Below are 27742 nucleotides of genomic sequence, written 5' to 3'. Positions count from 1 at the left end.
ACAATTTCAAATAAAAGCCATATAAAGAGTTTATAAGAATTTTCCTTTGAATAAAGATAAGTCTCCTTTTATTTAAAGGGTGCATACTGTCCTGTAGAATAACTTTGTGGATTTAAGTATTTATGTGAGATTAAGTTTGCTTATTGTAATTTACAGGGTACTGGAGGCAATCAAAATTTCATGAGAATTAAGGAAATGTAGTAGGAGTATTTAAGACTTCCATAGTTTTATTCACCCGTAACAAAGTAGATAAATTATGAAAACAATCTTTTGATTTCCTTCTTGTTGATGAAAAAGTGTAAATTCTTTCACATGTCTAATTTCTGAGATTTCCCTAAAGGTAGGTGCAAATCAAAACCACTTTTGGTATCTAATATTTCTTGTCCTTGGAAAATATTTGTTCTGCCTGTCTTGTCAACAGTACTGCAGAAATAGTAAAAATATGACAGGGGAAACCTCAAGTGCTTTAGTGGTTAACTTGTTAGATCCATGCTTGACGTATCAATTAGGATGTAGCATGGAAGAAGATTACTCCTACATTCATATGTTCACTTATGTAGGTGCTTTCTAGGGTAATCTCAACGCAGAGTCATGTTCATCTTGGTGGCCTTTAATAGAGTATGGAAATAGAGTGATATAAAATGCAACTTACACAAGTGGTGGGAGAAAATTATTTCACTGAAGAGTTGTAAACAGATCTCATTTACCCTTTCCAAACTCTTTTTCTATAAACTCACCTGAATACTATCTTATTGCTGCTCCCTTTCCTTGCTAGCAAACACACCCTGTTTGTCGTTTGAGTGGGAAATCTAGTAAGAAGTTGACAGTCTTCAAATAGCACTTTTGCTTACAAGCTTATCTTGCAAGTCCTGCATAGCTGTATTAGAGTATTAATGTGATTAAAATATGCAACACAGTGTATGAAAGAAATTAATGAATGTCATCAAAGTGATAAGACATCATTGCTGTGTTGAACTTAAGAGAGAGGAGATGTATAGCCCCCACTCTAGTAGTGAAAAATGTCAAGGTTATACATAAAGAATGATGCCTTTGTCACTGATAGAAGTGACAGCAAATTGCTGTTGCTTTTATATTTAGTCCAAGTCAGGTTCTGAGCTATGCAGAATGTAGGAGATCCCATTTCTGCCATTGTGAACCTGCAGGCTTAGGAGCCACGAGTGCGAAGGTGTTGTGCTCTGTGTCCAGTTGACACATCTCCATTGTGATGAGCTGCAGGATTGTAGTTCTCAGAACCCACAGCCCCAGCTGGAGATGGAGCACTTTCAGCTGAGGTGGCTTGTGTTGGCTGAAGGCCCCAAGAGCTTGTTCTAGCCTCCTGGATAAAATATGGTGCGGAGGAAGTTCTGCAGCCATTCCAGAATAATGTAAGAACAGAAGAATGCAAAGATACTCTAAAATTATCTTTTTTTCGTAATTGAAACTGAAGAGTAAGAATTGATGATTCAGATTGTTTAGGGAATGAAGCAGATTTAATTAACTTGAAAATACACAGCTGCAATGCTAATGACCTGATAGAAAGCTTACAATAAAAATAAATAGTTAATGAATTTAAGGATGCTACTTTAAGTTCTTGAAATAATATGATATCATAATTTACTTTGCTTTGTCATTCTTCAAAATTTACCTAGTAGTCTGGGATATCTCTAAAGTACAGAACATTAAAGTGATAAAGTGTTAAATGTTTAATTTTTCATCTCTTAATGTGTAACAAGCATTAGAGGCATAGGGATATGGTTGTTCACTAGTAAATTTTTAGGCAAAACTTGAAGGTTTTTTTAACCTTTAATGCTGTAGGCCAGCTGATTTGCATACATGTGAGTTTAATGAAATGCTGCCTCACTAAGTTGTGAATTCTCATTAAATCAAAAAGTTGTTGTTACTGAGTCATTAAGAAATCATGCTTAGTGCTCTTTGATCCTGATTATCTGTGTGAATACAATCTAGCTTTTAATTCAAATACATTGTGTGCTACAAAGCTTTATTAGAAACATTAATCTCATAAAATGTCTTTGGGCATTCTTTCAAATGCATGTCAAAGTCTACCATTTCCCTTTCCTTAGTCACAATGAAACTTCAAAAATAAAAAACAAGGTAATAAATGAAAATATGAGAGTAAAAAGGGATATGTAAGCATGATCTCTCTCTTTACAGAATAAGAAGGCATCAGGAGTTGCCGGTGTGTGTAGGTAGCCTGCACATTCACTGTGAATGTTGGGAAAAGATCTTCAAATCCCACAATCATTTCCATGTTGGTGTAACAACACCATGACAGCTGCGTACTGTGACACCTCTTTTTAGATAGAAAAGTGAAAGTAGCCCTTTCCCCTTGCAGTTAATCTTTTAAGATTGTATTTGACTTCTTCATTAAGTGTATTAAGATTCCTCAAGACAAGAAATGGAGAGGGACAATTTGAAAAAGTCTTTTTGATGTCTGTCATAGTATTCCTGTTGGCATTTGAATTTTAATACAGGGGAATCTTGAACCCCCTCATAAGGAAAGCTTAATATTATTTGTTGAGATCACTGATATGAGTGAGACATATATACATGTATATATATATATGTAAATCATAAGTAGATTTTTTAAAGCTCATTTTTTTTCTTAGGCCCTTAAGTGAATTGGCATTTATATAAACTGTGTTGTTAAAACCAGCCTAATTCTGTGAGGTCTGGTTCCGTTGTTACTACTGTATGTTTAGTAACATATTTTTTCTTGAGCATGAGTTAGTAGGAATATATAATCACTTGTTATTGAAACTATTCTTCTTTTATTTTCCTCTAATTCCATTTGTTATGATTAGATATTATTATTAGTGTGCTTTTAACTGATTGAAATACTGAGGAAGTTGGTGATATCTCCTTGAGTTTGTGCACTCTATTAGCTGCCTGAAGTACTTAAGTATGCATAGTTTCACTGTATTAAGAGGTTTTTTTTTCTTTTTTTTTTTTCTTTTTGTTGTTGTTAAGCTGGGCTTTCAGTAGTTATTTAGATTGTGCAGAATGTAATGCAAGTCTCTCAGAAGAATCAGTCACCTTCAATATTTGTTGTCTCAAACTGTCTGTACCTACCACGGCACTAGGAGCAAAATTCTTGTAGCGTGTGTAGTATATTGTTCTAGTAGAATAATGCCAAACTCTAGTCAAGATTCTTTTATCTCCTGAACTCACTATGCATATTGGCAAATGAGGAGGCCATATATTCTGCCTGCCAGGTGATTTTCACTGAACTCTCAATGTCCTTTTAAAATGAGGCCTAACTAGACTGGAAGGCCATCTGAAACGATTTGTGTAATGCTGTGATCTTTTTCTTTCAGTCTTGCATTAATACCTGTGCAAAGACATTAAGGATTTATGTGTTTAACTATTCTTCAGCAGGAATAAATTTTTTTAAAAAGTAAATCTTGAAGTGGAAATTGTATTTGTAAAAGTCACTAGAGATCTTTTTTCTTCTGTGAAACTTGTAATAGAAGGTCACAGTATAATTTTAGCGAGTTGCAAGTCTTCACTTTTCTGTAAGATATTACTTACTGTCTTGTACCTGTAGTGTTTATTTGAAAGCAGAAAGGTCTTCAGTTAATTTTCCATCAGTATATATGAAGGCTGCTGAGTTCATATTTCATGATCCCTACAGTTGGCTGCTTTATTGAGTTACTCTTGAAGCCATTTAGTCTGAGTTGAGATTATGTGCTTGTGAGGACTTCAGTTAATACTGCTTTATTGGAATAGAGTGAAAAAGACATGTCAGTAACTTTCTATAGATGAAGAGAACTCTCATTAACTGTAGAGTTGCTTTAGTTTAATGGCCACTTTAGTCATCCTTCAGCTTTTAATACTAATACATTGTTTCCTTTGAAATTGATCTTTCTCCCCAGTAGATTAAGCATACATTTGTGGTTTAGTCTTTTGTTAAAAATGTAACAATATTTACAGAGCTGTTGAAATATTGAAATATTACTCAGTCGCTTAAGGTAACTTTTACCATAGTGAAAACTTATTTTTCTTCTGTAGCATAAGTTGGTGCTATCGAAATATGTAACATTTTACAGTCATATAGTTCATTTCTAAACAGATTTTTAGGAGACTGTTTATGTTACCATTTAGCAGCGCCTATTATTATCCATTTTTTCAGTCAGTGCACCGATCAGCAATATTCTACAATACTGCTTGTCTACAAGATGTGTGTACACACATGTATATATATTAATACAAAGAAAAGTTCTAGCCTAGAAAAGTGCAGACTTTTTTCCTTATATATTCTTATTTTTTACAGTTTTATGAAATGAGTAAATGACTTAAAAGACACAATTAAAAAGAAAGGCATATGATTTTATCACAGTTACATTTTAAAAATCTTGTTCATTTTGTTGGAACTATTCACTTTTGAGGAACAAAAGAGAATTTTGCTGAATTAATGAGCATGGTTTTTGAGATATCAGAGGAGTAAATGAGAAGAGCTAAATGAGAGGTTACAAATATTCTTTTAATATCATTAGGATAATATAGCTTCAGAGTAATTTTTCCCAGGGTACTACTTACTTGTTAATACTGAAACTTATTTGCTTTTGTTTTAAAAAAGAAAAAAATTAAATGTAGGAGGGATGAGATTACTTTAGGGGCACGATACGAGTGTGAAATCACTCCTACACATCACTGATGATGCATTTTGAGAACTCTGCATGCAGTAACTCATGACTGAAGTTAAACAAACTGGTTTATGTAACTAAAAAGTGTGTATGCAAAAAAGGTTCCTCTTGCTTTCATTAGTTGAATATTTGCTTAAATTACTCTGGTTACTAGAGTTTGCATAATTAATTTAATCAGGTGTCTGAGTAATAACTAACAATTCTTAATGAGAGAAGAATTCTCAGCTGTCAGTAGAATGTTAAATATGAAAGCTGTGTAACTTTTATCCTTTCAAGGAAAAGATTTAGTATGACTAATACAATTCTGAGTATATAGAAGAGAAAGTACATCCCAGTCTGAACTGAGCAATAATACCTTTCAAAGATGTTTTCCTTGGTGTTGATCTGAGCACCTGAATGTGTCAGATCTTCTTCTAGTAAGTAACTCTGCAAGGAGTTTTTTTGAAGGGTTCTCTTCCTCAGCAGCACCCTGGAATGTCTATTCTGCACCTAATTTTTATAAGTAAGCAAGTCTGAGAATTCTGCATGCAATAACTCTTAAAGTAGTTAGACTGGTAACTAAAAAGTATATGTGCAAAAAAGTTGCACTTGTTTTTCTCATTGATGCACTTTGTTTAGAAGCAGAGTTTCTCAGGCATCAGTGGGACATTACACTTCCCCTGTAATGTTGAAGGTGAACACCAGGCAATAAAATAATTTCAATTAAATTAGAAAATTCCAACAGGAATGTTTAATAGGCTTCATATAATGAAATTTCACCTATTTTTACGTATCAAATAGATCTTTTGGAGGATGACTTTTGGATATAATAATTGCAGGAAAATAGGTAATTACTCCCCTGAAGTTATTAATAGTAGCATTTGTATATTATTAGCACACTTATTTTTGTGCTGTATTACTGGAGACATTTATAGCTGTGGAGTTCTAATAAAAGGTACATACGTAATTAGGTAAAGTGAATTACAGCTAAGCAAACTCTGCTGACTGCTCTTGTAACTGTTAAGTAAACACTCACATAGTCATTAATATTTTGTCTTTTTGCAGTTTAGTGAACTATCTTTTAGACACAGCATTATTTTGACTTGTCTTCCCTTTTCAGCTACTTATGTTTTTCATTTCAGTTCTTCATGTATATATTGTAAGTTCTCAAGCCCTATTTCTCTACAATAAGCAAAGATTTTGGGGAAAAGATAGCTGTTCAGTCATGTTCTTACTGTTTTATCTCTCAAGGATTTCTATATCTATATGAGAGTTAAGTGTCTCACCTGCTCAGAATGTTGTTGGCAGTGAAGGCTGCTTTTCTGAAATTGCTAAGTTTTTTTTATGACAGATTTGATCAAGAATGTCTTTTTGTGTTTCTTTAAGGAATGTCACTGTCAGCAGGATCTTCTCCTCTTCATTCTCCCAAAATAACTCCCCATACATCTCCTGCTCCTCGAAGAAGAAGTCATACTCCTAACCCAGCAAACTATATGGTGCCTACTAGTGCCTCTGCGTCTGTCGCTAGCGCTGTCTCTCAGCCTCCATCTACTGGCCAGGTGATCCAGAAGGAAACAGTGGGTGGAACAACATACTTCTACACTGATACAACTCCAGCACCTCTCACAGGAATGGTATGTTGGCTTTCAATACACAACTGTCTGGAGTTTGTAAGTGCTGAGTTGGTTGATACTACAGATGTTATTTTTAATGCTACAAACTGCTTATTCTGTATGAAGATGAGGCCTTTTAGTTATTTCAGTTGTGCTCCAAAAATCACTGAAATATAAGGACCAGAAAAATTTTTACATATTTCTACAGCTGTATAGAGCTTTCTGGGGCTTTAATACAACAATAGCAAGAAAGCATTCTATATGTCACAGTGAATACATTCATAATGAGAAAACATCAAAAAGTCAGGTTTTTTTTGATAGGTTAAATAGCTCTTATATTTACAGTGATGGGGAAAAGGCAGTTACAAAAGTGTGGCAATTACTATGTATATACATATATACACCTACACCTTAAGGACTTTAAAAAGCTTATTGAAATACTTTATTTTTAGGTTTTTCCAAACTACCACATCTATCATCCAGCTGCACCTCATGTTGCTTACATGCAGCCAAAAGCAAATGCACCTTCCTTCTTCATGGCAGATGAGCTCAGACAGGTAAGTTGTTAGAGAGTTTAAAGGAAAATTTAATATCTTGGCAAAAAATATAAAATTACTAATGGGAGAACAGAAGTAGACACTTGCAATCTTTGCAGTCAGTTTTCCCTGTGGAGAATTTGAAAAATCAAATCTCGTAATAGGTGGAGTACAACAGAGGGTGGGGGTGAGTTACAACATATATAACTGCAATCTAATCTGCATGACATGATTTGCTATTCAGCTCAGTAGTATTACTGATGCAGTTTTTTGGTGTGCATGGGTTTATTTTCATAGCATTATTTTAAGCTGCAATACTATTCAGTTTTAAAGTCTCCCACTGAAATGGAAGTGTATGCAGGTGTTAGTTGAAGACCTCTTCTCAGGGTTCGTCATCTCAAGGCTGGCTGTGAGTGTTATTCATTTCAGCTTTACTCTAATAGTGCCAGCTATAGCAAATGTCTTCTGAAGCTCCTTCAAGAATTTAAGTATTTTATCATTCAAAATTTCAAGCTGTTGATCTTCTGACTCTCTCTGCCCTAGACACATCAATTCTCTATTTTAGTACAGGTAGCTAGTAATTCAAAGACAGTGTTTTCTTAAATTATCAAAAATAATGAGCTGAATTATAATGTTCTAAACTTAACTTACTTTTTCCTTCAGGAACTCATCAACAGACACTTAATAACAATGGCCCAGATTGATCAGGCTGATATTCCTGGTAAGTAAGTGTTTCTCAAAACTCTAAACAGTGATCATGTTTTTCTGTAACCGTGTACATTCATCTATATTAACAAGCTCTTGCAAAAACTGACATCTGTTTTTATTTTTTCATGGAGCTTTAATCATCAGCCTGGGCCATGGTTAACCAAATCGGTGTTTCAGAAATATGAATTATTCTTTCTGTCTTCTATTGTAATTTTCTTCTGTTTTGAAGCTCCATAATGGTTAGGAATAGGTCAAATTGCTGAGAAAGGAAAAATCATTAAGACAGTTAAGCCTTGTTAAGAACAGTTTTGTATTACTTTGTAGGTATTAGGTACTTCTATAAATGATCCATAGATTTTTCAAATGTTGCATGTAAGGATTTTGTTTGTTTTGAAGTGGCTTGGCTGGTATATCAGAGAAGGCATTGTATTAGCTGTCAGGCAGAAGAACCATATACTCTTTACTGTGATTTGGCTTTTGGGGAATTTACATTATTCAGCTTGATTTAAACAATTTTTGCATTTAACTGATAATGATGCAGTTAAAATAGTGCAGTTTAGTGTTTTAATCCAGATGAAGTGCGAGGGTGATCTCTTAATCTGATTTGCAAACCTTCAGCACTTTTTTCTTCCTGTTTTATAAACCACTATATTAAAACACATAAGATTGAGACTTGCTTTTTTTCTGATGAAAATGCGGGTCTTACTGTGGCATGAAGTCTGCATGGAAATTGGTGTTTATGATTGAATCAGTGAAGGAAAAACACCAAAGAAATATCATTTGTAAGGGTGAATTTCTAAGGTAAATGAGAAAATGGCAGATGGACTGGAAATGGCATCTATTCTGTTGATTTTACTTGGTGTAACACTGAAGACAGTCATTTTAGTTCAGTGGGTTCACTTCTGGGAATCTATCAATATGTTGTTGTTAAAGCAAAAATAGTGAATTTTAGCTTCACAAGCACCTAAGAGATGGTGGAGATAATTTATATATTAGTGAAAGTAATTTTCATTTTCTTGCTACTCAGTAATTTTCTCAAAGTCAGCTGGGGCCTAATGTGTTTCTGTGTATTTTAGCAGTTCCTGCGGAAGTGGACAACTACCACAGTCTCTTTCCTTTGGAACCACTGCCACCACCCAATCGGATACAGAAAACGAGCAACTTTGGGTACATAACATCATGCTATAAAGCTGTAAATAGTAAAGATGACCTGCCGTATTGCCTTCGGAGGATACATGGTGAGAAAAATTGGGTTGTCTCAGTAGGACTAGCATTCCAAAGCATACCAGTCATCTTTTAGTGTCTGGTTGCTTCTTAGCAGTTGCAGACGAAATGCTAAAGTAAAAACTTCTCATTCTAAACATAGTACTTTAAACCATGGATTTAATTTTTTCCCTAGGTTTTCGTCTTGTTAACACAAAGTGCATGGTATTGGTTGACATGTGGAAAAAGATTCAGCACTCAAATATTGTAACTCTGCGTGAAGTGTTTACCACTAAAGCTTTTGGAGAACATTGTAAGTTTTTCTTTTTTCTTTCCCACTGCCCCTCCCCCCAGCTGATGTGTTGATGCTTTTTCCAAATATGCTTGAGTTAGTAAATATCACCTGTTTCTATTTTTAAGCTTTAGTGTTTGCATATGATTTTCATGCTGGAGGGGAGACTATGATGAGCAGACACTTCAATGACCCTAGTGCTGATTCCTATTTTACAAAACGGAAATGGGGTAAGGAAACCACACTATGATATAATACTTCTATACACTGTTTCCAATACTTCAGCAGTAAACATCTGGTCACAAATAGTTGTTCACCTTAATTTTTTGGCAGGTCAGTTCTTTCATACTGTAAGCTGATTGATATGAGAGAGTTCTTCTTCACCTCCTATTTGTAAATTTTTTTTTAAATTATCAAATAAGTATAAAATTGATGTCAGCATGTAAGGGAATTACAGCTCTTTGAAAGAAAAGTAAGTTGGGACAAAATTGGGAGCCATGAGCTCTGGTGTCCTTATTGCAGGTCTGTCACCAGGTAACACCTAACATTTAATGGTGATGATTCCAAAATTCAAAAGATATGCTATGCCAATTTGATGCTTACTGTTTAGGTGTCCTACCTTTCTGTTTTTTTCCTCACTGTGTATTATGAGGAATAATTAGACAGTATTTTATTTGATGATTGGAAATGTGAAGTACTAGTTAAGAGAAGAAATGAATTGAAAAATCCCTGTACCATATTCTTTTCATACACCAACTTCACATCTTAGGTCTGAATGGTTTTTTATGATGTTTGTACATAGCTTCAATGGAGTCGCTAAAACTACGTCAATGTTCTTAGATGAGATCTGTCACAGAATGGTCTGTGGCTCAGCAAGTAGCCCAGCAGAGCTCATATGCTTGTGGCTAAAGCCTTTTCCTCTCCAAAACAGTGTGCTGTCAATCTTTCTTCCTGTTGGAACCAATTTGTGAGCCCTGCAGTCTTACAAACTGCAATCAGGTGTTTGCAACATAAACAGTGCCATGCTGAGAAAGAGAGGTGATCACTGCTGAATGGAATCACATAAAGACTTAAGGTAGAAAAATACCCTGCAGAGCTTTTTTGGACCAACTTCTTGCTTGATGCAGGACCAGTCCTGAAATTACATCCAGCACTAAGAATAACCAGATGACTGTGACATGGCTTGGTTTTTTTTTGGGTTTTTTTAATTAGAGAAGCTCTTCCCTAAATGTCTTTAGGCTGTGAGCATATGAAGAGAAACAGAAGCTAAGGCTTTCTTCTTTCTTGTACCTTTTGAAATTAGAGCTTTTAGCTGTGAATTCAAACTCTTTCAAAAGCTGAGACCTAGAACTTCACTTGGCTATCTTCTGCATCAGAGTATAGTGGTTTGGTAGTATGTGAATGTGTTCAAAGGCTTGAAGAAAACCTTATATACACTGAAAGACTTGTGGATACCTTATATACTGCATAATTCCCACTGACTTTGTGCTGAGCTGACCATTATAAGTGGAGATGGAACTTGATTTCCACCACTGATTTTGGTGGTAGTATCTCAGATGGAGGAAACCCTAGTTTGATGTGTCATATCCTGTGGCAAATCAGAGTGCAATTACAGATTCAATGAGCCTGATGTAAAACTAATTTGGTGAGATAAAACTGGAAGATCTACTGCTAGGTTAATTACTGTTACGTGCAGGACTAGACTTCTGAGCGTTTCCCAGTCAAGGTTTTCGATTTCCATGTGAATCACTCCTTGTTCTGTTTTTGTATCTCACTAGAGAATCATAGTAGAATGATGTCTGTTTTAGGTAAAATAATAAAAGTTACAACAAAATTCTTGGGAACACATTCTTTTGTCACACTGGAAAATAATTAAGTTATGATCCTCTAAAGGGAAATCATGTCTCATTAGTCTATCAAAGTTCTTTAAAGGAAGATCCAGTAGATAAGACCTTGGAATTTTCAATGAAGTCCAACAGAGTCTTTAAAAGAATCTAAGTAATCACGTGTCAGAGAAGGTTCTCAGGTTAATGCCTGGTTAGAATATTGGAAACAGAAAGAGTGAACAATGAAGATCACTGATGGGTCTCACAAGAAGATGTCCTGGGAGTTGTATTTCTTAACACATTCACTTGTGTGCTCTGAATATAAATGGTCTGTCAAAGTTTGCTGGTAACACCAAATTATTTGGATTGTTAAAAACAAAGGCCAATTGTGATTGATTGCCGAAGGATCTTACAAGACTGGAACTCCTACTGATAACATACCAGGTGATGTAATGTAAACCAACGTGATCAAAGGAAAAATGTAACTAGCTTTAAGCATGAAGTGATGGCCTCTGTTGTGACTGTTGCTGCTCAGTGGTAGGTGTGGGACCACAGTTAAGCAGATTGAAGAAAATACAGTCCTCTTGCTGAATAGCTGGAAGTAGATTGATGTAGCTTATTAAAAAAAGGGCAGTGAAATGCTAGACATTGTATTCAAGATGTATGTGCCTGATAGACTCCTATCTGTAGCTGTGTTACTCCTCATGCATTTTGAAGGGTGTAGAAGAGCAGCAAAGTTGAGATGAGGTGATGGTGATTATCAAAACTGTGAAACAGCTGTATGAAGAGCAGCAGAGTGGAATAATGTTTTCATGCTTTTAAAGATGGAAAGGACTATAATGGGTTAAAAATGACAGGAATATGGTCTGAAAAATCATCTGGAATAACAAAGAAATGAATAAAAAGACTTTATTATTTCTTCCAGCCTAAAACCAAGGATTTACCAATGAAACTAGACAGGTAGCAAATTCAAAACCTATGTAATGATAATTAAGCCATGGAACTTTCACGGATTATTGTAGACATCTGCCTAGGTTCAAGGCGGAAATGGGCTTACTCATGGTTGAGAAATATCTGGGGACTGCATAGGGATGATATTTACCTCTGGGCTGCAAATCACTGGAGGCTAATAGAATATTCTACTTGTTTATGTTTATACACTTCAATATTCATGGCAAGCTGATTTTTGTGTGTGTGTCTTTGAAACAGGCTCATGGGTTATCTGGACCCTTTGTTTTCCCTACTTCAGCTTCCTTTTATAAGGAGGAATAGTATGGGAAGTTAGAAATAGGACATCAATGTCTGTTCAAACCAAAGTATTACTTAATTAAAATGAGTTGTTGCAACAGAACTTACAGGAATATGTAGGGAAGATAACTGTCTCCTGACTGTTATCCTGCTCTTTCAATATTTTCAGTAGATAAATTAGAGGAAAAGTCACCTGAATTCCCAAATTTTGCTAGATCTTTCTGCATATCTCTGCGGTTTTTTTTTTTGTTGTTTTTTTTTTTTTTTTTTTTTTTTTTGATAACTCTGCTTTCTAGCCTGGTCCTCAGTAGAAGGAGCAATTTAAGAGAGAAAAATAAGATTGCATACCTATAACTTGATTTCTCAGAATTGCCTGCCTTCACGGATCCTTTCTCCATCCCCTCACAGAGTTTCTTGGCCGTCTGCCTGCCTAGAGGAGACTCCCAAGAGAAGCAGGGGAATGGATGGAAGTTGGGTACTCTGCAGCATGAGGCCCAGATTAGTACAATTGCTTATAAAGGTTGAACTCAGAGAATTTGATTTCAGGTATGCAACCTTATTTATGTTGAACACTTCAGTCGGCAACATGAGACCTTGATAGTTAAAAGATGAGGATTATGGTTTACATGGCTGTCTTGCATGTCACTGGTGTCAATGTGGTCAGTCTTGGGTGTTTTCTTCTTGCCATGTTATTTACAGACCCTGTTACAGGACTACCTTGTTAGAGATTTGGTGTGGAGGAGAAAAATAGCAGCTAACATTTATTTTTATACTGTAAACTAATATCTCTAACTTCTGAATGCAGTAGAATTGCTTGTGTTCTTTATTCAGTGATGCCTATTCTTCCTTCAGATGTACAGTGTGATAATCTAATGTTGTTCTGTCATATTTTACTAAATTTGCACGTTTTAAAATCAGGAATCTGAATTTTCAGTTAATTGCTACTCAAAGTATATTTATTGGAAAAGTTTCTTCTTATGTTATACTCACTTCTTATATTTCCTCAAAAATTATTTCCTTATATTTCCTCCTCTTTGCATTAGCAAATTAACCCAAAAGTACTGAAATGTTGCTCTTAACAGTCCAATAATTGAACGGTAAACCAAATTCTGAATTTATGTACTTTAAAACTTAACAACCAGAAAATCATGGGAAATTAACAGTAACTATTGACAGCTGCCAGAAAGGTTTGTCCTGATGAGTGTTTGTGGTTGGCAGAGATAAGTAGGCCTTTGTTATGTCCTTTGGTCTGCTTTTAAGCACTGAGCAATTAAATGTTGGTGTACATGCTGTTAGTAGGAGTTTTCAGCAGCACAGTCTCTGTTTTTCAGCAAACAAGTACTTTCTGATAAAGATAAGCACGGTCTTGCTTATCTTTTGACTTGCTTTTGCTTTTGACACATTAGTAGTAGTATGTCATGCGCAAAAATGGACTTCACTGCTGACTTTACAGTTTTTGCATCACCATGTGCCAAATATTTTTTCATAAAATACCCCTTCCATTGAAAAGTAAATAAATTGTGTGATGACTAGATGAATAGTGTATGATGAAGAGTAAGAATATATGAATAGTGAAAGTCAGCATGATGTTTTTGAAGACAAAGTATGTGACTAATAATTATCCTAAAATACCTTTGCCAAAAGTTGCAACGTTTTCAAAGTAAGTTTGAATTTTCAGTAGCTTTGGAATTTTCACAAAAATACTGCTGTGCTTTAATAGTTCAGAACCTTTCTGTATATTGAAAACTGGGAAATGTAAAACCAAACCCCAGGTTTCCCTGAAGGAGAGATGAAGGCTACTGCATTTATCTTCTTTTTAGTACTTTAACTTAGGAACACCAAGTAAACACTGAACAATTCACAGTTCTAAATGTAAAAGACTGGTTTACAAGCCTGAGATGTTCAGTTTAGTAAACTGCTGAATCTTTCATTGTTTGTTTTTTTTCCTTCATAATTGTGTGAGAATTGCTGTTTCTTAGCACATTTTCAGGTCCCTGATGATGTCAAACAGGTCCTACTGCTGGTGTTCCTAGGTCTTACTTCCCACCCCAGGACTATTCCTGTATTCATACTTGCTCTGGAGAACAGAATTTCATTTGAACGCTTTTCTTAACTAGAAAAAACTTAATATACGCATGCACACCAGTACAGAGGGTAATTTTTTTGTTCTGTTGTCAACAGCATACCACAGAACTAAAAATAAGTGTCAGCATTTTTATTTATTTATGTTTATCCCAATGTGGCAAGGAAAAATAATGCATAACCTGTGTTTTTGAAATAGCCGGTTTTAAATTTTTAATTTTTTCCATTACTGACTGTGTTCTACATCACAGAGATGAAATTATTGGGAGAGGTGAATCTGCCATGCAGTAGATGGGAAGAACACAGTCTGAAATTTTGTTTGTTGTGACCATAGATTCAGCCTGTGGTGGGAAGCCTTTGCAAATGAACCGTGAAATCTCTTTTAAAAAGCCACTTTTTCAACTAATACTCTGATCACTTGGGTAATGTTTACTTATATTCTTGTGATGTTTTTCCTTGTGTTCAGCACTGTTTGGAAAGCTTTCCAACTGTGTGTTACTCCTGAAGAGCAAGCTTTTGGGTCTCATCTCCTTGGGTCCTTGCTCAAGTGCTGTCTTATGGGTCTTATGGGCCTCTTGGGACATACATTATAGCCAGCATTGAGCCAACCGAACTGCTTTTAATCATGCTTATTTTGAACAGATAGATATGTAAGAGAGCATTTCAAAGCTGATTCTTCCCATGTTTTAGTTTGTATGTTTAGCATATGTGAATGTGGGGTGCAGCCAACTGGTGTGAAAGCAGCAGCCTAGATTTGGCTGTAGCCTCAAGTAACATTTTCCAGTAGTAAAATAATGTTGCTTGAGATTTTCTGACAGATGAGGAGAAGCTGTGTCGAACTCTGGTCTTTCAATGTACATTGGATATTTTCTTGGTTACATTGCCTTAATTTGAAAATCAAAGGGCAGGTGCTGTTATGCATGCACAAAAATAACTGCCAAGTTTCAGCTTCTCTCTCTCTTTGGGATATGATAGCAACAGTTCTATTCTGGACTTACTTTGTACAGATGTGACTTTCTTACAGTATCCATACACACCCATGTTACACTTATTACTCATGTTGTTGTTCACTAGATATAAAGTGCATTCTACAGCAAGTAGTAAAGAGAGTCTCAGCTAGTACAGGAGATTGTATCTTGTCAGTCATTTTATATTATAATTTTTGTCATTCTGAAGGAGAGTTATGAGGGAAAAGTTTGCTACATGAGACTTGGAATGATGATTTTGTGGGAAGTGATTTGCATAATGATTCATCAGGGGGCCAGGAAAAACAAACAATATCTCATTATATTCAACTTCCAGTAGACATGCCAAGCTTATTGCTATTTAAAGGAGTCAGCATTTTGATTTTCATAATCTAAAGTACCTTAAACCTGGAAAGCAAACTATTTGAGCTTTGTTTTGTAATTTTTGAAATTTTAAAAGCTTGTAACATTCCCAGCCCATCACCACAAAGTCAGTAAAATTTCTAAGTAAAAAGTTATCAGCAATGTGTTCCACTTTTTTCACTGTGCATATATTTTGTGTGTGCATATGTATGCAAGTATACACATGCTTGCTGATGAAATGCACAGATGTTGATATGGTCGTGTAGGAAAAGGGGAAAAAAGACCCAACCTCAAAAAACAACAAGAACAAAAAACAAAACTACCCAAAACCCCCAAACAAACAAAAAAATCAAGCTAAAAAGAAATAAATGTTTATTGAAGAGTGCAGTCAGTTCATGGCTAAACCAATCAGATGCTTACATGATTTTACTTAATACTGATGATATTAATGGTTTCAAAATAAGCAAGATCAGTACTTGGGCAACCTCTTGAAATATCTTTTGTGGTTTGTAAAATTGAGATGTTCTGTTTTACTCTGGATGTATTTTCTTCTGCTTCAACTTTGTGCAAGGCAAACAATGCCAGCTTACTTGAATTGCACACATCATACTTAACATTTGTTATCTATACCTTCATTTTTTCATCTGTGACTCAGTATTACTCAAACTGTAATGTAGATTTGAGTTTGTGTTTACAAAGATTGAGTTTTACTTTTGAAAGGAGAACTACAAATCCATTTGGAAGGGGAATAATGCATTTCTTTACTATGACCCATGGAATAGGGGTCATGCAGTGATGACTTGTCAGGGAGCTGTGTCACAGCAGAACATAAGTGAAGCTGTGTTCAGTGATGTTTAGCCTCCAAATCTTTGTCTGATTTGCTTATGTAAGTTGAAATTAGCTTGTTCGCTTTTTCTTATTAGATGATAGAAAATGTTTAATTGGGAAGCCTACCTGCAATAAAGGAGGTAAAATGTTGGAGCTATTGCGGTACATACTCTTTGTTTCAGGATGTTGGTGTTTTTACTTCTGAAATAGCTGCGTATTTTGATGTACCATCTACTTTGAGCAATTTCCAATCAGTGCTCATTCTCAACTTCAAACATAATTTCCCTGAATATGAGCATGAAAATAATAATGCTTAATGAATTGTCAACATTTTCAAAAAACCACATGTGAAACCAACCAATGAAGAAAACTCATCCAAACTCACCTTTAAAGCAACATAGATGTGTGTTTCAAGGACTATTAAGAGTTAAATGAAATGCATATGTGAGTATAATTCAGGATGTTGTACTTTGCTTTTTGCACAGCAGCATTCTATTGACACTCACAATGTTTTGGTTCTAGGTCAGCATGATGGGCCTCTGCCACGGCAGCATGCAGGGTTGCTTCCAGAGTCTTTGATATGGGCCTATATTGTGCAGCTCAGCTCTGCATTGCGGACCATTCACACAGCAGGACTGGCGTGTAGAGTTATGGATCCAACGAAGATTCTGGTAACAGGCAAAACAAGGTAAAGAAAGCATTCAGTCTCACTGTGCTCCGTGTTCCTGGCAGCTGCTGACTGTGCACTTGATACATAAAGAGCTACTAAGTTCTCTCAAATGGCCTGATGCAGTGTGCTAATGCTTGTAACTTTGTTTTTTTAGAGGTCTTCTATAACATATTTTGGGAAGACTTATACATTATCCTCAAACTACAGATCAGACCCACTACTGTCAGTTTAGGAATTTGTTGATTTATTTGTAAACTGAATACTGTCTGTGCATTTTATCAGATAGTAAAATCAGTCTTTTCTGATGCATACAAATTTGCTAAGTATTGATGACTTTTATCATATCAAGCAATTCAATGAATGCTGGAGGGAAAATTGAGTAACCAATAAAGTTTAATGGCAATTTTTCCTTTTCTTTTCTTGTTCCTAAAGGTTACGAGTTAATTGTGTTGGAATCTTTGACGTTTTGACATTTGACAACAGTCAAAATAATCCACTGGCATTAATGGCTCAGTTTCAGGTATGACAACACGGCCAGTTAGGTTGGTGGCTTGGCAAAGGGATTACTGCAAACCAGTGTGATTCCTTTTGGAAGACAAGTACTTTAATTAAACTGTAGTCCAGTGTATCTATCTGTAAATGACTTTATTTTTTCATTTCTGATTTGGTCTTGGTTCTCCCATACACTATTCAAATTTGCTTGTAATTTATAAATGTAAATGCTCCCTTTGATATCTTCTGCCTCGAAAATTTCAGCAATCTCACCGCACAGGTTGAACTATAGTATTTAACAAACTTAAGTCAGAAAAGACTGGAAATAGAAATTTCTAAAGGGTGGAGAAGAAAAATCTTACATTTAGTGGTAGAGATAAAAAATAATGATTCAGTAATAGATTTTGCTCTGTCTTTTGTGATTTTAACATAAATAAATAAGTGTTGAATACCTGTTGAGAGGAGTAAGATCTTTTAATTAACTGCATTTAGACCCTCTCCTCATGCCAAAAAGATTCTAGTGTATCTTTATTTTGGGCTCCTAGTTTTTCCGTGCTCTCCTGGTGTTCTCTGAAGCGTGGACTCTGCATAATTCCTGAATTAAGAAGAACCCCTTTAGACTTAACAAAAACTGTTCCACAGTCATCTGGAGCATCACTGTGTACAGGAGTGCCTCTTTCCCTAACTTCCCCTCAGGGTAAAGTACATTACTTCAGCAGTCATCACATGCCCTGTCTGTACTGGGAGTGAAAGACTACAGTAGGGAGTTCGATTTAATTTATTTTCATTAATTGACTTTATTCACTGTGAGAACTGCTTATTCAAAGTCTTTAAGTAATAACTGAAATGTTTGAACTTTGGCCAGCGGAAACTAGCTTGTTGGAGTCCTAGAACATAACTTTTTTTTTTTTAATGATGCAGTAAAGCAGTTTTCAGTGCACTTTGAGGAGTACACCGTAGGATTTCACGCTCCCACACACACACACTCAGCTATGTATCAGTGGGCTTTTGGTAATAATTTAGTGGAAAAAAGCTGAGAGAAGATGATAATACATGTAAGTAAGGGATTCCATGCCTAAAAATGTAATGAGAGGGTTTTTTTTTTAACTCTAAGTACTTCTCTATTTTAATTTCAGCTTGGAAAGGGATCCTCCTGAGATATTATGACATTCAAGTAAAGAAAAACATTTAAAATTCTTGAAGATAGAAATCTAAAAATACTTGCAGGTACACAAGTCTGTCAAAAGCACTTACCACCATAGCAGCTCAACACATGGCAGCTGACTTGCTTGATAATGCCTAGTTATTTTTAGGGGGAATGGCTTTTTATGTTCTATATGTTGTTAATATTCAAATTGTCTAGGTTGCTCTGCTAAACCAGAAAATAAATACTCCTAAATACTTAGTTTGGAAGATCTAAACTGCAATTAGTAAATACAGTATGGCATTTTCTTTTGTTGCTTTTTCTAGAAGGACTAGGCTTTCGCTTCCCATTTTCTTCCTTAAGAAGTGCCAGACTGGGTCCATTCCTTGAAATTTAGGAGTCATTTCTCATGTTCTTCCTATGTTTGCCCTAGCCAGATAAAATTACAAAATAACAGCAGCTGCTCATCCTTTTTCCTTTCAATCCATGACCCAGTTCCTGAATTCCTCTGGGACTCCTGTGGCTGTTAAAAATGTAGGTTATCTCTTGGTTTACTGCCCAGCTAATATGCATTTCCTTATTGTTGTCTTCAATGGAGAAACCTATATTTGTTAGGGTTTGCTATTTTCTGGTTATTTCCCATGGTTAATATAAAGAAAGATTTTTGGCCAAAACAGTGAGGGGCTATGTAAAAGGAATGCAATTCTTTCCCGTGTCAAACCACGACACTCTCTACAATCTGTGTTAAATGCATTAATCTCTATGATCATTTAAGAATTACATAAAGGCAACAATAAAGGAAACTAAAAAGAAGTAAATGAACTACGAATGGCCATTTGCATTGAAAACCAGGGGTTAAACCTGGATAAACTGCAGCACATGACTTCCTGCCCTGCTGCAGTCCATAAGGATTGTGTCAGTCATGTCAGTCATAAAGCAAGGTACAGATGGGAAAGGTAAATGGTGATACAGGAAACAGTAAAAAGGTTTAATAAATATTTCTGTATTTGGAATAAAATGTAAGTCCTTCCCTTTACAAATATAAAAGAATGTAAGTTTTACTGTTTTAACAAGGGCTATAAAGGTTACTGTTGTTTAAAGTAAATATTTTCATTTTAGCAAACCAAAATAACTTTCACATGCACCTCCCCAAATTTAAATAAACTAGTTTGAAGAGACGTCTCAAGTGCTAATATTGACTCTAAAATACCCACCAAAATGTAGGAACTTGGAGGTCCTTTTAAGGACAATTCCAGAACTTATCCTTTTAAGTGAATCTGCAGAACTGGAGTATGGATGAGCTGATACTGATCCAAGCATGGCAGTGGATCAGGATAAACAAAACAAAATAAAAAGTAGTGTTGGTTTCAAAATGTTTCTGGAAATTGGATCCTGTTGAAAAGAAAGTTCTATTTGAATAGCTTACATGTCTGGCTGGTAAAATCAAGTGTATAAAATGTTGAGGTATCTCTAGGGCATTTGGCACATACCTATTTAATACAAAAAAATAAGAAAGGGTACCTATGCAATTAACATTTGAATTACTCATTTGATATGCTTGAAATTGACTTGGTAATAGGGATACATTAATTTTCTGAGTTTATCCCCTAGTGCTGGTTTTTAGTGAATGCTATTTAATAGCTCTATCAATGGACTAAATGTTGATAAAATTCTTACTGGCAAAGCTTTCAAGAGATAAAAAAGTAAGTTGGTACAGGTTACAGTTATGAATTGAATTAATAATTAAATGGTTATTAATTGCATGCAAGGTGCATTTTTGAACAAAAGGCTGCCTGTGCTTAGAAGGTGTAAAGATTTTCCTTGAAGTTAAGAATCAACTTAGTATGACTTCATAGTCATGGTTGATAGTTACCATAGCAGAAGTTTTCTGTCAGATCTGTGGCAAAAGGAATTTACGTGATCCATAGGAACTTGCAAACATGACAAGGAGTATAAGCAAGGAAATGATTGTACCTAATATAGATCTGTACCTTGCTCTAGCAAGGCTACTACAGGAATGCAGAAAAATATATTTCTGGTGTTTCTGCTGCAAAGAAGTCTAGTAGTTCTTGTGTGCCTTCTTTAACCTTTCTTTGCCTAGGAGCAGTAGGAGCTGAATATGCTGGTATTTTCAGAAGACAGGTTAGGACTTAATAGGCATATTTGGATTGCTTCCTTACAGAAAGAATGGTGTAACCCAGCTCCTGGGAAGTCATGTACCCTGTCTGACTGGATAGAGTGGGTCAGCAGATGGTAGTTTAGTTGCCTCTAAAACAGTAATCTGATTTTCAGAAGTCCTGAACTCTATGGGATCTTTCCAGCTTGTGATATACTGATTCTTCAGTCACACGGGAAGAATATTACCTTTGTGCTCTTGTAAAACTTAAAACATTGGCTATTGTGATAACATTTTCTTTCAGGGTTTCAGCTAACAATGAATAGTGAAGTGCCTCCAGAGACCAGTTCAGCTGGCTCAAAGTCTGAATTGTCTTACAGAATTACAGCTGTGTCTTAAATTGATCAGTCTCTTGACTGAATGCTTGAAGTTCCTAAAATAAGTGGGATGAATCCAAGCCACTTTTGTGCCTAAAACAAGCTAATTGTTGGCTGTAATTTGAAAACTGTGTGTTTGGGGGCGCATTAGGGTGTTGCATCCTCTCTTCCAGTTCTTCTGGTAGATGTAATTTGTGAAAAAAGAAAATTTTAAGGTTGCAAGTCAAATGCTCAAAACTCCACAAATCTCAAATTTAAAATTTCCTGTCTGATGTTAAACGTAAGACTATCTCAATAATTTCTGAAATCTAATGCAATCTGTATTATGAAAGCACCTGTGCAAAGGAAGACAGAATTTTCACAGGATCTTGCCTGTATATTTTCAGTGTCTCAGGGATGTGTGATGATACAGAATTTATATAGGATATATCCTTATGAATGACTAAAAGTTGAAAGATATTAAGTGTAAAGTAGAGAACTGCAGAAAGAAGTACAGGTGTGGTTAATACAAATGCATATTTCTTCCAAGACTTCTTGGAGAAAAAAATAATGATTAAAATGACATTGTCTCAGGTGATACACGTTTCTAGATAACTGCGCCAGCAAAAATCCTCTGTTTAGACTTCTAGCAGTGTTCCCTGCTGCTGAAATTCACTACTTGTTAGTGGAAGCAAGTTCACACCAAAAAAGGGTTTATTGCTCTGATTAACATCTCTTTACTAAAGGAAAAAGGAATGCTAATACTCAGAAATTCTGTGTTGCTTAGGAAATAGTCTAGCAAATGCCAGTCCCACCTCCTTTTCAACCACTTTGTCCTTATTTGTCTCATTTTGCACATCCTGTTTCTGTCTTCATTATGCTTTTATAATACACGTTTTAACTTCTGACATATTGTGTATCCTTGTTCAAAATGTGCTGCTTAATCATACTTGATATAGGAACAGCAGGGACATTGAGAGACCTGGAAAGGTTTGGTATTTTTCCCTTCCCCTCAGCACCTGGGAGATGTGGCTTCAGGGAAGGCTCTGCTCAGCTACTGCAGCCAGAGGCAGCAGGTGTGGTTATGCCTCTGGGTGGAAGAGCTGTGAGGGGCTGTGGCATGTTCACTATCACAGTGCTTTTCTAAACCTGCCAAATTCTAACCAGAACTTTTAATGCTGCCAGATTTTTTAGCCTTTCTTACAGAAATGACAGAAGGTGGATTCCTTGTATGACTGCATTCTCTGCTAAATGGCTTGGCCTTGCTCTAGGCTATGGAACTGACGTTCTCAATTACTAGTAGCTTTTATGTTTTTAGTTTTGTAAAAATATCTTATTTTCTCAAAAAATCCCCCAAACCTCAGCAAAATTCTAATTTCATATCTATAGCTGACTGTTAAATTCACTCTGAGACATGTCCAGCATGGAAGGCTGCAGGTGTTTTTAAGTTTAGCCAAGTTGTGTGCAGCTGAAAGCCTTTCCATGGAAAGAATCAGTTCAACTTTTCCTATCTTCTACAGCTTTTCATCATTTCTCATGGCTGGCTATTAATACTGGCAGAATTTTCTGTTACAGCAAAGCAGGCTATATCCAGCATTTGTCTTTTAAGAGCAGTTCTGCTTTTAACAAAAGTGTTTTGTAATGCAAAGGTTTCTTCATAACACACGATGCTGTTTGGTTTGGCAGCCATACAGGCCTGTCTAGTTATTTTGCACAGTTCAGATCTTTTCACACTGTCCATCAGAGATAAAAATATTTGAGAAATTTGTTAAAATGGTAATATAATGTAGATGAATGGATCCCAGTATGGAATTCACATTGGATGGCTAGATTGAAAAGATACTAATGCAGAAAATGCTGGTTTCAGTTTAACAAATAATCCTTTTATTTCTACATATTGAGAAGACTTGTTCTGTTTGCCACCAACTCCTTGACTTGTCAGGACTGGGCAGGTGGGTGGCTCAGAGAACCTCATTACAGAGCTTCTGCTCAGTACACAGTTCTCTCTGGTACTGTCCTTAAGCTAAAAATAGGTAAATTTTAATCATTCAAAGATAAATATAGTGCTTAAAAATTGTTAGGTGTCAGGACAGATTTTCTTCAGTACATTTTAACTACTTGAACAATCATATTGAACTATGATTTGAATACTACTTTAGTTGCTCAAATTCTTCTAAGGTTATTGAAGAACTGTCTCTCCTTAACACCATCTAGTACCATAGGTAGTATTTATCTATACTAAGAATCTTACCTGTGTGTGTTTTCCCTACTAGCAAGCAGATCTGATCTCCCTGGGGAAAGTTGTGTTGGCTTTGGCTTGCAATTCTTTGTCAGGAATTCAGAGAGAGAATTTGCAGAAAGCAATGGAACTGGTGACAATCAACTATTCCTCTGATCTGAAGAATCTGATTTTGTAAGTTTGTTTAATAAATCTTTTAAAGGCAAATGCAGTACTTTTTATGTATACAAATGCAAAAGTCAAATGGTATTTTTCAATGCAAGAACGATTACAGATAAATCTACTGCTGTTGAGTTGCCTTCATGGTCAGTGCAGTGTTAAACATTGATATAAATTTTTTTGTATAATGCTGTTAAAGCTCTTAGTAAGAATTAGGAGTGTAAACAGAACAAGCATTTTAGGTTGTCTTCAATACTGGGCTTCATTGCATGTTCTCTGCAATAGCAGTATGCTAGTCTTATCTTACAGTTTCACAAGGTACTGAGAAACAGGCGCACTGACTTTTTGGCTGAAAGGTTGAGTGCTAGCTTTTTCTGGTTGCATATTCTTTTTGTGTTGTTTCAATATAGTCAGCCTTTTTCCCCCTTGCAGCCTGAGTGGGAAAAGTAGAAGTCTTTTCTCCTTTCCTCATTTGAAAAACAATTGCATTGCCATCTGAAACTTCGTCCTTCTCTCTTTTTGTGTATGTTCTTGTTGTCTGCATGGAGTGAACTGCACAGTTTTGTGAAAGTATGCTCCTGTCTTGTATCTCGAATACTTGCAAATTAATTGTGTTTTCTTGATGGCATCTTCTTCTGAAAAACATAACAATTGTCAACTTTGTGTATTAAATACAAAAAGTTAAATAGTTATAAAATCATAATGGAATATAATGTTTGGCATATGCAGAAAGTAATCTTTTGGTGGTTGGGTTATTTTGGCAGGTATTTGCTGACTGACCAAAACAGACTTCGCAGTGTAAACGATATCATGCCTATGATTGGTGCACGATTCTATACTCAGTTGGATGCTGCTCAGATGCGAAATGATGTTATAGAAGAAGACCTAGCAAAGGTAAATCATGCAGTAATTCCTGAAGAAAGATCTGTAGTCAGTATTCCTAGAGCTGTACCTTAAAAGGGTATTCCTTAATAGGGAATGTTTTCTGGGTTCCTGTTTCTGTTTTTTTTTTTTTTTTTCCTTCTGTTTGTTTATTAACCTAAGTAATCTGCCTGAAGACTTGACAACTCTAAGGTCAGGCTTTCGGAAGCTCAAAGCTTCAAGAATTCCTAGTTCTAAGATATCCTCAGCTGTGTTTTAACTGAAGTAGCATCTTCATTTCAACCAGTAGTTTTGGGGAAATTATGTTCTTTATAGCATGGTTAAAATTAGCATTCTGTATAAAGAGGGATATGTATGTCATGTAGATCATGTAATGTGTGCTAAAACCCCATACATTTTTAGGTTTGGATTTTGGTGTCCCTGGTCTCATATGTTTTCCTTTCTGAATGAATTCTAATTCATGGAGATACCGTGTTCAGCTTTCCTAAATGTGCACTCTTGCTGTGGGGGTCTGTGGTGTTGAGTCAAGGTATCAAGTGCCTAGCTATAAAGGACATATGTACTATGTATCAAGTCAGAGTGTATTTGTTCGACAGGAAGGAGTGTCTATTAGTCAGAAGCAACTGACAGCAGGATTTCTAGCAGGACTGAGATACATTGTGGAATGCTTTCCTGGCCCTGAAAATGTGTGGGATAGGGTATTACACAAGAATTTAATCAAGTTCTGTGATGCTGCTCCATTATAACCCCTCACTGAGAACTTTTTAAGAGATAGTAGGGCCAGTGTTTGGGATTCTGATGGACTCGGTTCTCTTGATTTCTCCAGTATTGTCCTATTGGAGAACAGTTTTCTCCTCCTTGATGAAAGATGCTGAAATCTATCAGAAGCAAGAGGCTGTAGAAGAGCCGGGCAATATCTGTTGTACCTCTAGATGTTGGGTGCCCACTTTGTCAGAATCAACTACTAATTTTTCTCCAGAGATGCTTGAGATCATTTGTTGTTAGGGTGGCCTATGTGCCTGCACAAAGCTGGGCAGATGGACTCTTTCCCATAGCAAAGATGGAGATTGCCCTGTGATCAGCACTAAAATTTCTTTATCTTTAGCAGTTGCTTGAGCAGTTGCTTATCACTGGCAGGTGGCAGAGGTACTACAAATTCAAGTTGTTGCTCAGCCCCCGGTTTGGCAATAGCTGTTTAACTGACAGTGATAAATGCCACTTCTTAATTAGCTGTCACACTGTAACTTGTTCATACTATGACATCCCCTTCATTGACATCAGAGATACAGTATCCCTTAAGTCTAGTCTGGTGCCCTGTGTTCATTTTTGTCCCAAAGCATGCTTTAGAGGGAGTATTAGAAAAAAACTATTGTGTGGGGTTTTTTTTCCCCTCATATTCTTCAAGCACAGAGTCATCTGTAGCTTAGGAACTTCTGATGCAGGAAGTAGTTTATATGTAGTAAATATCTTCGTAGCACTCACTTTTCACACAGCAGTAACCCTTTTATGCTATTAATTTCCTTCCTCACTTTTACATTCATCATATTGATGTAATCGCAGTCTAAACCTCAGTTTATAAGACCTGTGGAGAGTATCTCCCTCCTTACAGGCTCCTAGGTCTGCTGGGAGGCCTCTTGGAGACTTAGTGCCTGTGATGTTGTTCAGCTGTGTCATCATTCACTGGAATCTGCAAGACAGTGAACTTAAGACATTTGTAGTTTTGGCTTTTGAGTATTTGACCACATGCCAAAAATAAATTTGGTGGTTAGACCAAATAGTAGACCTTGGCTAGCTGGACAGGGTTGTTTTTCCATGTCAGTCTCTTTAAGTGTAGCCACTGTTGTGGTACAAGCTGGTCTCCAGTGTGGTTTTAGACTATTAATAGAACTCTGCAACCAAAACGTTGTCCAAGGTCAGGCTGTTATCACCTTGACCCACTTTATTTACCTAGCTGTGCACAGTAGTCTACTCCAGACTGAATTCAGTTGAAATCAGTATGATCATGCATGGAATTAGATGCATCTTAACATGAATAATGTTGTAGACCTGAGCCATTGGAGAATGTCGATAATATTAGAGAGGATCTTTTCCTGACAACTTTGATTTACACTGTGAATTAATTTTTTTATTTAATGTAAGCTGGGATGTTACTGTTTTTACTGCATCCTGAGTGGTGTGAGAAAACAAGCTAAACCAACTTTTCAGTTGTGTGCTAAGCAACTATAATTTTGATGTTCTGCCTCTGTGTGACCTTATTGTCATTGCTTTATGTATGTCATTTATGGACTCAGCATTTATACTTTTTTTAAGACTTTGAACTGCTTTGAAAAAACTTGTTTCAAAATTATTTTTGCAATTATCATTTGAGTTCAATGGTATTGTTGCTAAATATTTATTAATAATGGCCTACAAAGCATTTCTGAAAAACAGATCTGGTAGATTGTTTCTTCTCATCTTTACCTGAAATAAGGTGGTGTACTGCATACCTCTGCATATCTCGGTACCTCTGTGTGTGTGTGTGTATATATATATATAAAAAACCCATATTCTCCTTGTTTAACTTACTGTATTTTAGCATTCCTGTATAGGGTGGCAGGAGATTAGACTTATATTTCCAAAAAGAAAGAGATTGCCTGGTCCAGTTTGTGCTGGGACAGAGAGCTATTACTAGTTGCTGAATCTTCACATTATAATTTGAAGTGCTAAAAATGAGCACTGGACTACTGATACATAGTACATTTGATCTCTGTGTGAAAAAATGATACCTTCTTCTCTGAGTAAATAAGTCTTTGTAAGTAATAGTGCTTCATTTGCATTATTGCCATGTGTCTTTTGCAAGTAAACATCTAAATTTTGTTTCAGAGACTCTTAATAACTTTTTTCTCATTTTCTAGGAGGTGCAAAATGGAAGGTTGTTTAGGCTCCTAGCAAAATTGGGAACAATCAATGAGAGGCCAGAGTAAGAAATACTTGTTTTTGTGGTTTAGAGTATGTAAAACACAGTTTGCAATGCACTTTCATCCTTCATAAATTTAAGCTAAATTTTTCCCCCCAAATTTGCCCATGGAGAAATGAGTATTTAAGAAGCCTTGAGAAAAATCAGATAAGCAACTCTGACCAAAACTTTGAGTAGGCAGGAGAAGGCTACAAGTAGATATGCCAAAGTTGTTTCATTGTATTTAGTATGGTTTCTCTTGTGAGTGGCAGTAGTTTTGGAGGAAATCCATAGCTTGCTTTAACTGAAGCAAAGGATGTAGATAGTGGTTTTAAGCTAGTGAGTTTTCACCTTGTTTTTTATTCACTAACTACATCAAAATGAAGTATTCATTGTCTGTTTTCCATCCTTTTGCATAAACTTAGAATTATGTTTATAATGC

The 27742-nt window shown here is 35.9% G+C and overlaps 1 protein-coding gene across 14 annotated transcripts in view; it reads left to right on the top strand.

Moving 5' to 3' along the window:
* Positions 1–27742, top strand: part of PAN3 (poly(A) specific ribonuclease subunit PAN3) — a 118624-nt gene that overhangs the window by 44139 nt on the left and 46743 nt on the right. For 7 of the 14 annotated variants that reach the window (XR_012056495.1, XM_072930389.1, XM_030274792.4 and 4 more), the window contains 11 exons: positions 6030–6277; positions 6709–6813; positions 7456–7513; positions 8577–8738; positions 8900–9016; positions 9124–9225; positions 16830–16995; positions 17410–17497; positions 23359–23498; positions 24248–24377; positions 27260–27324. Coding sequence is in view for 13 of the 14 variants with exons in the window: in XM_072930389.1 (XP_072786490.1) it covers positions 6030–6277; positions 6709–6813; positions 7456–7513; positions 8577–8738; positions 8900–9016; positions 9124–9225; positions 16830–16995; positions 17410–17497; positions 23359–23498; positions 24248–24377; positions 27260–27324 (1381 nt within the window). In the remaining variant the exon portion in view is untranslated. The remainder of the gene's footprint in view (positions 1–6029; positions 6278–6708; positions 6814–7455; positions 7514–8576; positions 8739–8899; positions 9017–9123; positions 9226–16829; positions 16996–17409; positions 17498–23358; positions 23499–24247; positions 24378–27259; positions 27325–27742) is intronic. The other 7 variants (XM_072930432.1, XM_072930426.1, XM_072930419.1 and 4 more) reach the window with 2 other exon arrangements.

The sequence above is a fragment of the Taeniopygia guttata genome, chromosome 1 (genome assembly GCF_048771995.1).
Source record: "Taeniopygia guttata chromosome 1, bTaeGut7.mat, whole genome shotgun sequence".
Classification (NCBI taxonomy): domain Eukaryota; kingdom Metazoa; phylum Chordata; class Aves; order Passeriformes; family Estrildidae; genus Taeniopygia; species Taeniopygia guttata.
Note: the sequence above shows the minus strand (reverse complement) of the source record. Positions and strands in the feature narration are given on the sequence as shown.